Here is a 14,600-nt window from a genome sequence, read left to right on the forward strand (position 1 = left end):
CCTCTTTTGAGTTATTGTGATATTGTTACTGAAGTTTGGCTTTAACCAGGCAGGAAAAAGCTAGCCAGCCTCCCTGACAGGTTAATGCTTAGCGTCTGTGCATGGCTTGAGCTCCATCTCCGATTTCTTCTAGCTCCTCTTGCTGGCACGAGCTCTGAATATGGAGGCAACAGCATCCTCAGCCTCTCAGAGTGGGGAATACAAGTGACTTATGTTTCTTACTACAACAGCTGTGCACTCTGAAGAGCAACAGCAGTGAGATGTTAAGTGATTTTGGTAAGCAAGAGCTGGAAGACATTTTGTTAGGGTAAAATATAAAGCTGTTAAAATGGCTTGAAGATAACTCCTACAGAAACAAATAAGAGTGAGAAAAAGCTGTGAGATCCCTTCATTTACTTTCCCAGTTCATACAGAGGTAACAAACCTTTAGCACCAATTTTAGCTACCTTCATTCTCATGCTATTGAAAGGATACTATACTAGCTGAAATTCCAAATGTAATCACTTTTAATTCAGGCCCCCAGAAATCAGTAATTTCATTTCCAACCATTCCTCTGCAAGCTTACAGCCAAGGAAACTTTTCAGGGTTTGTGCTAAAAGAAAACCACAGCCTTAGCCTACCACATTCCCACCTCCCACTGTTACAAAAGGCACATAGCATATCAACTAAGGGTGATAGTGAAACAAAAGTACACCCAGACTAAAAGTACCACAATTCTGCACTCTCCCAGAGTGGATCATCTTGCAGCCTGTGTTTCAGGGAGATATCATCAAATCCTTCAGCACTTCTCTCCTTGGACTGGAGAGGGAATAATTATTTCATCCTTTTTCATAACTTTTCATAACAGATTAATGGAGCATTTGCATAGCAAGGAGCATCCCAAAGCTATGGACCTCCTCTACAAAGGTTGGGCAATCCCCTTCAATGAAGAAGTGCTGGTGCTTAGTTGTGGTTCAGCAGTGACTCAGGGGACCTGTCAACATCAGTTGTCAAGTACTGACACAGAAAATCCCAGCTTAGCCCAGGGAACTTTAGCATGATTGAATTAGGCAGTGGCTTCACTGTCACAGGGAAAAACTGTGACAGGGAAGAAAAACAGCCACAAAAAGTAATAATCAGCAAAGAGGTATAGAGGGGAGGACAAGATGGGAAGAACAGGGGGACTAAGGGGCTACGGTGGAAACAAGCATGGAATCAAAAGGGAGCAGTGGCATGAAAAGCACTGGCATATGAGATGCAAGTGGTTCTTCAGAAGCTCACCCACATCTGCTTTTGGAAGAACAAGGGGAAGAAAGCTCTTGTGCATTAAATGCTTCAGTAGAGCTCTCCTGAGAGCTGACACACTTTCTAATTTCCAAATTTATTGCCTACAATAGTTAGACATGGAATCCCTCTCAGATAAAAGAACATACAGCTCCAGGTCTGTTTTTTAATCTTAACAAAACACATTCCCTGACAGGAATTTCTTGTGACGAAACCAGTCACAAGTCTCAGAGTATGAGATTACTGGTGTGGGTTTCTTGTGTTGTATACCTGCAAATGTGAATGTCTGACAAGAAATTCTCAGGCTCCAAGAATGCAAACTATGTTGTAAGGACACTTTGCAAATGTATGTTTTGACAAAAAGAAGGTTTATTTTCAAAGACTGAATTAAATGCATATTTAGAAAAAAAGATGTTTACAAGGTTAACAGTTTAGAAGTGTTTAAGAGTTAAAAGTGACAAGAATTGAATGAATTCATAAACCCTGCTAAAGAAAATGGGGGCTTCAGAGATTTAAAAGGATCTTGAAAAAGCTTGAATTCTTTTTTTTATAGCCCAATTTTAATTTCAGTTCATAATTTTATTGGTTTTGTCCCGTATTTGTAGGGTAATGAAGGAATTGTGGTGAAATGTTTAATATAAAATCACTCAGAGACTATAATTTTAGAGTTTGGTTCAGAAAAGATGTGTGTCATGTCTGAGTGGTGGTTTTATCAGAAAAGACTGAGATGATAAACAAGCTGCTTCTTGAATGGAACTCTGTCCTCCTGAAAGGAGAGGCTGAAGTGTGTCAACTTTGTTAATCCTGTAACAGAAGTAATAACAGGGCTTGCACAGCATAGACATGTTAGGGAATGTCCTCCAGGAAAGGTCTGTGGAAGCGTGACAAACCAAGGAGCTTCTGCACCACAGTACAACGCAGAGTACTGTGCAGAGCATAGAACTGTGTCAAGACACTGGATAAGAAATCTTAGAGTGAAGATAGTGAGAACAGAATAAAGGCATAAGCCTGAAATACTTTTTTTTTTTTTTTTTTTTTACTTCAGTAGGTTATTGGCTTCAATTTCCTTGTATAGACTATAAGGAGAAAAATTTGTACACTGAAGTTTACGTTCCAGCTGCAGAAAAGAACTAAATAAAGAATGAACAGAGAAACACAGATCTCTACCAGTACAGAGGTAGCACCAATTTGAGATGTTCCTTTAAAGTGCTAAGAGGTTATGAATCTGGAACCTCATGAATTAGAGAAATGTAACTGACATATTTTTTGAAACGATAGATAGAACATAGTAAAAATGCAGAAATAGTAATTTAAAAGAGAAATATGACTGTATTTTGGAATTCTACCTAGATCTAGAACTGAGTTAAAGACAGATATTTTCACATACTTGATCAAATTCAGATATGACATTAGATTCATCAAAACGCTTTTGATTTCTAAACTCTTACTTATGCAAACACCAAACTGTACCTAATTTTTCACCAAAGCAAGCTTTGCCTTACATAGACTATCATAAAATTCTATAATGCATGTAGGTTTTGATACAGAAGTCTTCAAAACGTAGGCAGTAATAAAACAACAAAATCTATATAAATAAATGCCATGAGGGAGTGAATTCTGAATACACACACGCATTTGCCAGCAGTGTGCTCTCAGTGTAGGGGTACAGACACATTTACTACTTCTCTTTCAGCAGAAGAGCCAATGTTCATAAGTAAGCTCTCAAAAGGGAAGTTTTTTTTCTCTTCAGGAGAATACCTGTGAAGCACAGCAACTGAAGCTGCAAATAAATGATCACCTCCGAACTTCACAGCGCTTCATTGACACACCTTTCCTTGGGTTGACCTTTGGTTGGAAAATACTACTGACAATTTCTAGTAAAATAGTGGGAACTATTTAGGAAGTAGTTATTTAATATGAAAGAACAAATAGCAAAGATGATGAAGGCAGGGATAAGCCTCAGGTCTGCAAGTGCTGCGCTCTGCATCTACAGGCTTTCGGTCATGGGGGACACACCCTAAGGATCTAAGTTCTACGGTTTACAGAAAATTGAAAAAGCCACAGAATCCCCACCACTGTAGTTTACTGAATTGTTACAAGACATAATCTGTATTGCCTGCTTGATTTATTTTTATTTTTCCCAATGGTAAATATTCTACATGAAAGAAAAAGCTTTATATCTGCTACCTGGTTTTGTAAGTGTTCATCTGATAATGATCTAGAACAACCCACAGGGCACTTTAAAAAGCAGCGAAGTGTATTTCACCATCAAGGTTCCAAAGAAATTATAAGGACTGAAAGAAGACTGAATGAAAAATCCCCAAAGTTTCCTGTTAAAGTTTACAGTGTTTTCTAGAAGTGATTTTGCTAGATTTTTTTTTTAATGGAATTTGATCTTGCTTATTGTGGGATCACTCAGAGTTCAACAGACCCTAGCAGCGTGCACAGCACAAGATATTTATATAATAGGGGTCTTAAAGAAACTTTTTTTATCTTTAGGAGAGTTTGTCTTAACTTGTTTCCTGAGATACTAACTCTTGGAGATACACAGATTTGGCAAGGTACACAGAACCATTAATCTGCCCGACAGCAAAACTGAACTGCTGTGGCAAAGGTCCAGGTTCAGTTTGAAACATGTTTCCACAACTGTGAAACACCCTGTCTTTTCTAATCAGCGGAGGAATGAGGGGACATTCTCAGCACCAGGCTGCTAAGCTGGGTATCACAGCTAGGTTTCTGGTGTTACTTTCCTCCCAAGCACACATCTTCTACTAAAAAGGCTGCACATTTCCCTGAGGCTGCATTGAAGTCTCAACTGTAAATTTCACAAAACGCCTCAGTTTATTCCAACAACTGGTTTGAGCCTCAGTTCATCTGACATCGCCCATCCTGAATTCTAAGCTCATTTTCTGTTGATATGTACTGTCAAAAACTGTGCTAAAAACAACGCTCTCCTTATTATGTTGTTAGCAAACATCTAATTTTTTCTTTTATTTCAAAGTTTTATTTTAAAATAATTTTGGTGGTTCCAAACTAAAGACCAGAGAAAGTTCCTCCTGTCTTCACTCTGTCTCTGCTTTTCTACTTCCTCTCAAGCCCCCGTTTCCTTAAAACATTATGTGCCTCAGTACCAATTTATTATCTTACCATACCCCTACTTCTTCAGCTGCGACTTGTGGCTTTCTTCTGAGGAGTGTCACTTGTTGTGCAAAGAGAATGGGGCTCTTTTTTTAAACTCCACACTATTGCCACACTCTCCACATGCATTATCCCCAGTGACACACCCCAGCAGGGCAAACAAGCAGTTAATACTTTCTTTAAAATCTCCCAAATCTGTTTTCCCATAACTATGCAGTATTGAACAGAGCTGTATTACTGAATTGCTGCATTTTTAATTTCATCAGCAAATTATTAGATCTAAAACATACTGGTGTTTCAGACTCCCACTTCATATGAAGGATTAAGATGACTCTTCTAAGTGCTTCTCAAATCTTATTTTCAAGAATTACTTCATTTCATAATGCATATTGGTATTAAACCCATTTATTGCTATCTGAACAGTTTCATCTTAAACCCAATTCGTTTACGTTTTCCAAAAGTAACAGGAACTTAATCCTCCCACTTTTCTTCTTTTAATCAAATTATTTCGATCGCTTATTACCCTTCTTGACTATTTCACAAGCATTAGTAAATTAACTATGCCCACTCTTCCTTGTACATTGATGGATGCTAATTGTTTCTCACACAATGCTATTATTATACACTTTTTTGCACTAAAAATTCAGACTCCAAAATCTAAACATTTGTTCCAAGCAAAGAACAGGAATCAGAACCTATCAAATTCAATTCCAGATTTTTAACGGGAAAAAATAAAGACAGAAAAGAAGAAGTAATGGTGAGATGAACTAGTGATTGCACATCTTTAAAGGAAAGGAGAACTTTAAACTTCATTTTTAGAAAAAGCTGATTTTATCAAAATAGCCATGGTGGTTGCTGTAAATGGGTAAGTGGGTGTGGTTGAACTAATTTTTTCATTCTTAAATGTCAGAGAAGTAAACTCCAAGTTTCAGAACTATAGCCTGAAGAAAAAACACTCATCTGAATCATCCCTTTTGTTTAATTAAAAAAGAAAACCCAAGCCCTAGCCCCTGAGATGTACAGCCAGCACTGTTTGTGAGGAATGTCATCATAATTGGCCTCACCTCTAGGGAGGAGAAATTTTGGAGGGAGGGCTGCAGGCTGAGTTTGCCTCCCAACACCCTATCTTGAGGATATAAAAGAAGCACGGGGGCAGTGAAGACACATACTTTCCTCTTCTGCACCAAGCTGAATAACTGACCTTAGTGTCTTCTTGTGCTGCAGCTATGGCTACTTCCTTCATCCAGAGCTCTTCTTCTACCTATGGTGGTGGCTTTGGGGGTGGTGGAAGCAGGAGCTCTCGCCTTTCTTCAGTCCGAACAGGAGGAACCTGCCGAGCTCCAAGCATACATGGAGGATCTGGTGGCAGGGGTGTCTCCATCTCCTCAGCTAGGTATGTCTCCTCTGTAGGAGGTGGATATGGTGGTGGCTTGTGTGCTGGTTTTGGTAGTGGTTATGGAGGAAGCTACAGTGGCTTCGGTGGTGGTGCCGCCTGTGGCTTTGGTGGAGGGGCTGGCTTTGGTGGAGGGGCTGGCTTTGGTGGAGGTTTTGACATTGGTGGTGGCTTTGGTGGTGGCGATGGCCTTCTCTCTGGAAATGAAAAGATAACTATGCAGAATCTGAATGACCGTCTGGCCTCGTACCTGGACAAGGTACGAGCACTGGAAGAGGCAAATTCAGATTTAGAAGTTAAAATACGAGACTGGTACCAGAAGCAAGCTCCCACCAGCCCAGCCCGGGACTACAGTAATTATTACAAGATAATTGAAGATCTCCGAGACAAGGTATGACATTCCTATGTAAAGGAGTTATAAGAATGCATTAGAATCGTGGAACTGCATATTCCACTTCTTTAAAATAACCTAAAATAATTACAAAATAAATATTGGATTCCCAAACCCCCAATGTATTGCAGTTATGAGCATTCTAGTGGAAAAGAGACATTTTTTTCTCAGTTTAAAAACCAAATATGTTATCCTGAAAATGTGACGTAGGTTGAAATTAAAGCACTTGCTGTAAAAGTTAGCAAAACATGGCAAAATGTGTTTAACATTACCAATGTATTTATTCAGTAATGAAATAGTAAAGAATGTGACAGGTAGGCCTCAAAAGTTGAAAAAATAATCCTCCTAGCGACAGATAAGATCAGCTGTTGTACAAATGTACTTTCTAATTGTGTTTCTAATTTGTGTTACACAAGGTAGCTTAGCTCTCTGATTCATATGGAAAAGAGCTTAGCGTTTTTAGTTTTTCCTTATGAAAGCTGTAAGACTTACAGTGTGACCACAGAGTAACATAATAAATTGAAATGGCTACTGCAAACCAAAAAGCGCGTCTGACCAGTGACATCACAAGAGTCCATATTTATTAGTTCTTTGATGGCCTACAGCCTCAATAACTACCTACTATGTACTCAGGACTGTGATATTTCATGAGTGTTCACAGGAACCTTTTTCTGTGTTTCTCAATTGCCAGATCCTTGCAGCTACTATTGACAATTCCAGAGTCATTTTGGAGATTGACAATGCCAGGCTGGCTGCAGATGACTTCAGACTGAAGTAAGTTTACCTGAAGCACATTTTCTTTCTCTGTCTTTGTCTCTCCCTCTCAAAACAGTTTTCTGAAGTTTAGTATTACTATTTATCTAGAAAATAAAAAGTTCTTCAGTCACTGAAGGACACATTTCAAAAGGATGGATAGGTATTTTTCCTTGATAACTTCTGCTGAAAAAAACCCTGGCAAACAGAATCAATGTGATGAAGGATCAAATTGGAATATAAACCTGGTAGGACACAGTATCCAGATTACTGACCTGTTTACATAATAAATTATAGTTTGTGTTTTTGTTGGGGTATTTTTGTGATGCTCTTAACTATTTTTACTAGCCTAAAACACAGGGGGAAAACCCAACAGGAATAGGCTGAGATTTTCATTTAAAAGGAACAGATTGGCGTGAAGAGATCACTGTTCGGTTGCAGAACTTCTCTCTCAGAGTCTGAAATTTAGAAAAAAAAAAGACAAAGAGTACTTTGGGGCTTGTCCAGCTCACAGACTCAGCAGTACATCAGATACTGCTGAAAGGATGATAAAGATACTTGCGCAACTGATCTATCTTGCAGTGATGCACCTGCAGGTTTGTATTATCTCCTCTAGTGCCCTAGGCAGAACTGGGCAATCTGTGCCTTCCTTCACACCAAATTTGAGAGGACACTGCAAATGGACTGTCCTGTGTGACAGCTGCTGTATTGATGCTGATAACCATGATTAGGTTCTGCAAAGTGAAATGTCATGTACCTCTCAAGAATAAAATCAGATGCCGATGCATGTACTTTCAGATGTCACAGTTGGATGTTGGAAAAAAACATTTTTACTCCCTCTCCCTTTACACTTCCTTTCAATATATATTTTTTCATTTATAGCCCACTGTTCCTCCTATATTCAATATAAAATTTCAGACTTGTATAGCTTTATTGAATACAAACTCGTACATATTCCAGTGCTTGTTTCTTTTTTGAACTGCAGATATGAGAATGAGTTGTTCCTGCGCCAAAGCGTAGAGTCTGACATCAACGGCCTGCGCAGAGTCCTGGATGAGCTGACTCTGTCCAGAGCTGACCTGGAGATGCAGATTGAAACACTGAAGGAGGAGCTGGCCTACCTCAAGAAGAACCATGAGGAGGTGAGAGTCCTTAACAGTGCAGAGAGAAAATTACTTCCCTTTGGAATTTATATCTCTCAGGTGGGGAGGCAGAAATTCAAACACAAAAAAAAAAAACCTAACCCAGAATGACAACATTACAGCTTAATAAGAAGAGAACTGTAATATTAGAAGAATCCAAAGGGTGTCCTGGGAAGTATTTCTCCGATTCCAAACTGTTCAGACCTATTAGTTTCAGTTTGACATCCATAAGCACAACAGGTCACTGAGATAGTTAAGCTGAGTAAAAGAAACATATACATAAGTTACATGTAAATATGTGTGCTGTGTGTAAGTATACAGAGAGTAGAAAAGCATGTGCAATGAGAGATAAAATTTGACAAATGTTTTTATGTGTGTTCCACCTATAATACTTGATAATAAAAGTCTTGCGTACCACTGCATGGATTGCTGATGGCAGGAAATATATCAAGAGGAGAAAGCCTAATCTTTTTTGTGTCGTCTGCATTCTACCCATGCAGGAAATGAAAGAGTATTCCAATCAGCTAAGCGGAACAGTCAACGTGGAAATGGATGCAGCTCCCGGCATTGACCTAACCAGAATTCTTTCTGAGATGAGGGAACAGTATGAAGCTCTGGCTGAGAAGAACCGTAAGGATGCTGAGGCCTGGTTCTTCACTCAGGTATAGTTAGATCAATAAACAGCAAACTGATGCATTGCCTCATTACTACTGCCCCAGCAGATGGGAAGGGCCCTCCCTTTCTCCAAATAATTGATTTTTTTTTATATAATATGTATGTGATTTTACATGTGCTTTTTTCTTTCAGACTGATGAGCTGAACCGTGAAGTAGCCACCCATACACAACAGATACAGACCAGCAAATCGGAGATCACAGAACTGAGACGCACTGTCCAGGGCCTGGAGATTGAGCTCCAGTCACAGCTCAGCATGGTATGGAGCTGTCCCAAGCACATCACAAGTCACTACTGTTACACTCTCCCCTTCCTCTCTCTCTGTCTTGCCTCTCCTTAGACACTCTGTGGGACAAATCTGCATGCTAACCTATTCTGACGTTACTCTGCTTTAGAAAGCTGGACTGGAAGCCAACTTGCGTGACACAGAAGGGCGATACTGCGCACAACTGGCACAGATTCAAGCCCTCATCACCAGCGTTGAGGAGCAATTGAGTGAACTTCGATGCGACATGGAGCGTCAGAACCAGGAGTACAGAATGCTCATGGACATCAAAAGCCGCCTGGAGCAGGAAATTGCCACATACCGCCAGTTGCTGGAGGGCCAGGACTCTCAGTACGTCACTATATATAAATTCTATGATGATTGGATAAGGTTAATAACATGACACATTGTGAAGCAGTAGTTTCTAGTTGCTGAACTGTCTCCAGATTACTAAAATACATTCACTGCATATGTAGCCTTTTCAGTAATGGCAAAACAGATGCTTGGCAAAATATCAAGCATTACTATAACTCAGGCGAAATCTCCAGATCAATTGTGCTGATGATTTGAAAACAAATGCAACATTTTGACTATGACAAATTATAGAAAGCACCAGGCACCATATGTATGCATGTCTTATATAGTCCTCTTGTTGCACTGGAATAATAGCCTTCAGCATGAAATAACCTATAAAAACCTGTTCTTGTTATGTCTTTAGCTCTTGGTTTTCCACACTTGTGCACAGAGGTGAAAATATCATCATCATCATACACCAGTACTCCCAAACAGAAAAGAATTTGGTACAGATCATAGCTTATTTTAGTAAAAATCTACATTTTTGTGCCCATTTCTCATATCTGATCCACACATGGAATTACTTCTGATACCTGATGAGGAATCAGATCCTTACATTGTTTCTAGATCATGGTATTTTGAGAAGTATATAGGGACATATCAGGATCAAGAACTGGTCTGGCTGCTGTTCTGTTTCCTATCTAGTGCATAGGAGTGGCCTTCAAAGCAGAAAGCACCTTAACAATAACACCAGTAACAACACACCTGAGAACCAACCCATTGAAAAAAGCAGTGTGAAACCATGGCTATTCACATGTAGTGGTTCCTAAACGGATCAATGGTTTCAGTGGACAGGGTCAGTAATGGCTGTTAATCAAATATTTCTTCTTTTCTACAGGATGTCAGGAGTGAATCCTAAGGATGGTAAGAAAAATTTTAAAGTTTTTTATTTCTCTTTAGGGGCTGAAATGAATTGACAAAAGAGGATTAAATAAACCTGTATTTTTGCTCAGGATTTCTTCTTTCTAACAGAAACTACATTCTCTCTGCAATGACTACATTATCATTTAGAGACAAAAGTATAATATTTTATCCTATATTATGTGCACTTTTGAAACCAGCAGCTTTCCAAAATAATTGCATGAACTCCTCATGGGATTCTAAAATATCAAAATCTCCCAAAGATTCCTAAGTTCATATTGAGCTGATTCACACAAAATACAAGATATTTTCAAATCTGACATGTGATGTGCACTCCTAAGGTTTACTGGATGAGGACCAGTAGGGAGAGAAGGTAAGGTGTAAAGGCAGTTCTCCCTTTGGTAGGTGAAAAAGATCTTGTGAGGACACAAACAAAAATAACCCCATCACACAGCTCTTCAGGGTGTAAGCTGCTAGTTGAATTTCCTTGCTGAGTTATTTTTTTTCTCCTACATCAGCATTTCTGAGCAGTGGAAGACTTCGCACAAGCGTGGAAGATGATGGAAAACCTGTTTCTACTCGTGAAAGGAGATTCTAATAAAGAAATACTGAATCCTCTCTTGCATACAACACCATAGAAGACCAGTGCAGCCTACAAACTGGCTAATGCCAAGAGAAATATCCTTTCACTTTCGCCAAATCAGAAGAATGTAATCCAAGAATGTGCAACTCCTTCCTTAAATTTGCTCTCCCTTTTTGCATAATCATTTGGCTCTATAAGTCCAAGATTACATGCTTGCTTTCTATCAGTAGCTATATAGTTTCCTTACAAACGAACCTACATAATAAAGTTTCTATTCTGCTTGTGCAAATACATCCAGTCTAATGTTGTTTTTTTGAAGTGAGTATGGCATCGCCATACACGTGATGATACAGCCTCCCTAACACGGTGCTCCCTGTAACCCAAACCAAGAGAAGTTCAGTGGATAACAACAATAACAATAATAACTTTAATAATAATAATAAAGATGATGACAAACGGACAGATATAAAGTGCCATTAAATTCTCCCAGGAATCTGCTAATATCAGTAAAAATCCAAGATCATAACAGAAAAAAATCCCTAAGCTCTCTTTTCTGAATTCAGAGCACAAAACATGACTACAATCAATGCATGAATAAAACGCACCTCTGAAAAAAAATAATATTTTCCCATATATATAGTGTGTGTGTGTTCCTGTACTTCCTTAAGCAAAAAGGCAAATTCCCTTAGCTCTTGAGGAAGCACTAGGCAAGGTCCAGGCAAAACGAATTCCTCAGGCCGTTTGCTGTGACTACTTTGGTTTTCATACACAAGGAAGAAACCCACCTACCTGTGTCTTCACTGTAGCTGTTGTATTAGCGACACTGCCATTTCTTAGCAGGAAGTTAGCCTGCAAGTCTACACCAGTGCAATTGAAATGAGATGATTACAAAGATTTAAGAGGCTAGTAAATCCCAACTTCAGAAGCATAAAAAACATTTACATAAATCCTGTATTTTGCACACATAATCTGTTTAGAAGATGGTTGTTAACTTCATTGCAGGGTATTTCAATCAACATAATAGTATCTACAAAAATTGTATAATTCTAGAATTACATGTTTTATTTTCCTTCCAATCTTCTTAGAGCCACTATTTTTATGTCTTCTCTTTCCTGACACTTAAAAAAAAGTATCTACATTGCTAGCATCAGCCCCACAGTTTGGCCATGAACAACGCTGCAGGATCATTGGTATACCACTGTTAGGAAACACATATACTGCCGATTCCCACTGGAAAGAACCAAGACAAGGTTCTTGCAAACTTCAGCCAAGAAACCTCACGATCTACCAGAAAGGAAAAACTAAACAATACAAATTATATTTTTTCCTGATCCAGAAATCACGTGACTATCATATGTATCAGAGAGCAAGAGACAGAAATTCTACAGCCAAAGGCAACTATCCATTTGTATTTCAGGTGGAGGAGCTGAATCAACAAGTGACGGTTGCAGGGTATTTACCTGTAAAATGTAGGTGTCAAAATGTTCTCCCTATAATGAAATGGCAGCTTATAAATTCAGTTCCGTTTGCTTTTCATCTTTCAATTCAGGAAAACAATTATGATTCCCAAATAAAGCAACTTGGGACTATGCATTCCTCTGCCCCTGCTAGGTGGGGCCTGCCGAGCAGCTCCCCAGCTTGCAGCAGGGGGAGAGAAGTCCCTGTCTAATGGTGCCATCTGCTGACCATGTTCTACCTTTGTACCGAGACCTTTGCTTTCATTCTGTGCTCAGTAGACTAAATAGCTGACTAAAACCAAGTCCCACAGTGCCAGCCTGACAAAGGAGAGCTGTAGTTTTGGAATAAGTTTTTTTGTCTTTTCCATGGATCCTCAACAGATGTTGATGAAAACTGTGTGGTGCCTTTTCCAGTTTGAAAAGGCTGAGCTTTAGAGGAAACACTTCCTATCTGCCAGATCACCTTCGTTTTGTATTACTTGCTAGAAAAAATAGAATTCTGTTTTTCATGATGGCATGATATCCCATGAAACTCTCAGGGAGTAAGACAGAGGCTATTCTGTCTCACAAACTATCAGTTTTGCTGCCAGGCATGTTACAAAGCTCGCTGAGCAATTTCACATGAAACAAAGGATTCCCTTCATTTTATGTAATGTTATGTACTTATGTATGCACGTATATTTTAATATCTTATAGAAAATTAGCTTGCTGAACTGCCAGGCTAAAAAATTCAGTCTGAAATTAATCTCTGGTGAGATGAACTGAACAGCAGGATACCACTGGTTCTGTTATAACTGGGGTTTTTTTCAAGTTAGACCTTCACTTTTTGTCTGGTGCTTCAAGCTTTTCTCACTCTCAAGCAGCAGGGCAGACACTGAACTGTAGCTATTAATAGTAGATGTTATCAGAATATTTTGTGATAGGCATAGCTGGTACTTACTGGAAACCCATATCTTCAATGATTAATTTCTCCAAACAATTCAAAATGTTAGTATTTCTATACAATGAAGTGCATGAGGAATAAGAAGGAATACACACTCAGTGGAAACATAACTGGTAAAAAGAAAATCAAGAGGTAGGGAGTGGAGTCAACACAGACCACAGGGAGGAGCTCAAAACCTGCCCTGACCAGGCAGTGAGACCCAGGAAGCATCCCAGGAAAGGATGACGTGCAGCAATTCTTTATTACTGAAAAATTTTAAACTAAACAGAGAAAAAGAGATTCCCTCAGGTTCCTTCCAGGATAGTGTAATCCAGTTTTGTACAGTCTCTTTGACCCCACCATTCAGAACGAATAACAGTGCTAAGTAAGATCTTGTTGAAAAGTTGAGCCTTCAACTGCTATAAGGAAAAGCCGTTGCACCATTTCCAAGACAGCCCATGCCCACTCAGCTTTCCAGCTCTTCCCAAATCTTCTTCCTCTACCCCATCCCTCAGCTGCCATCCAGAACTACTCTGAAAGACAAGGCAAATCCAATAACCTCAGCTGCTGCCATGGGAATGCTTCACAATTTACCTCCTACTCATCAGCACAAGGAATAAGAATCTCTGCAAAAGCCAGACTTGCCTGTTCTATATTCGATGGATGAAGTTTGACAGAACATTACTGAAACTTTTGAGAAAGACTATTTTCACATGATTGCCAGGTCAATTTTTAGGGCTGGTAGCTTTAAATAATTACTTGAATTTTTCGAGTGTTGTTAGACTCATATTCTAAATATTTTCTCTAGTACACATGTAAATGCCTTAATAGTATTAATACTAGTAACTGCAATAACTGCAATAAATTCCTGCATTAGTATCTGTTTCAACAAGACTATTGAAATATGACTATACCTCAAATCGTGAAAAAAATCAGCAGAAAAGATTGTTAAGTACTTAATTCTCATGTATTTTGCCTGGAAATGCACAGCTGAAGGCAGTAACTGGGCCTTACTTGGGACTGGAATTTTAGTCAAATGACAGAGGCTGGATAACTTCATTAAAGCCTCATGTCTCATACAGGCTGAAGCTGTTTGGTACGTTAATGACAGCCTGATAGGACATGCTGCGTTTCAGGACTCACAGACTGCTGTAATTCTAAAGCCTGAGAATTACAACAGAAAAAAAGTATCCTGAAAGACCCATCCCTTCTCCAGCTCCCACTTCTTCTATAAAGGACAATACTCTTCCCCTCATAAGCAGGAAAACATATGATATTAACTGCAGGGTTAGAAAAATGTTTGAGGCAGAGCTGATCCTGTTCCACACCTACTGATTTTAGCCACACCTCACTATTACAATATGAAAAGAAAAGAGAAGAAAAAAAAAAACCAAAACAACCAAA

At 39.1% G+C, this 14,600-nt stretch overlaps 1 protein-coding gene across 2 annotated transcripts; it reads left to right on the top strand.

Annotated features, from left to right (window-relative positions):
- The first annotated feature begins 5,400 nt into the window (after positions 1-5,400).
- On the top strand, positions 5,401-10,925 carry LOC121099071 (keratin, type I cytoskeletal 15-like). 2 transcript variants are annotated; one of them, XM_040617711.1, is made up of 8 exons: positions 5,401-6,185; positions 6,877-6,959; positions 7,924-8,080; positions 8,581-8,742; positions 8,888-9,013; positions 9,150-9,370; positions 10,212-10,237; positions 10,753-10,925. In XM_040617711.1, exons 1-8 carry the CDS (start codon positions 5,628-5,630, stop codon positions 10,830-10,832), a joined length of 1,413 nt encoding a protein of 470 aa, XP_040473645.1. In that variant the 5' UTR covers positions 5,401-5,627; the 3' UTR covers positions 10,833-10,925. The 2 variants fall into 2 exon arrangements, with proteins under 2 accessions (XP_040473645.1, XP_040473644.1); XM_040617710.1 differs by lacking the exon at positions 10,212-10,237 and having other exon boundaries at positions 9,150-9,409; positions 10,763-10,925.
- The last annotated feature ends 3,675 nt before the right edge of the window (positions 10,926-14,600 follow it).

The sequence above is a fragment of the Falco naumanni genome, chromosome 18, assembly GCF_017639655.2.
Source record: "Falco naumanni isolate bFalNau1 chromosome 18, bFalNau1.pat, whole genome shotgun sequence".
Taxonomy (NCBI): domain Eukaryota; kingdom Metazoa; phylum Chordata; class Aves; order Falconiformes; family Falconidae; genus Falco; species Falco naumanni.

What these genes read in the sequence shown, in the direction of transcription:
- LOC121099071 (XM_040617710.1), top strand. Translation starts at nt 5,628, where the DNA reads ATGGCTACTTCCTTCATCCAGAGCTCTTCTTCTACCTATGGTGGTGGC. An exon ending in GCAGATGACTTCAGACTGAA is followed by an intron (nt 6,960 to 7,923) that starts GTAAGTTTACCT and finishes TTTGAACTGCAG; the next exon opens with ATATGAGAATGAGTTGTTCC. An exon ending in AGGCCTGGTTCTTCACTCAG is followed by an intron (nt 8,743 to 8,887) that starts GTATAGTTAGAT and finishes TTTTTCTTTCAG; the next exon opens with ACTGATGAGCTGAACCGTGA.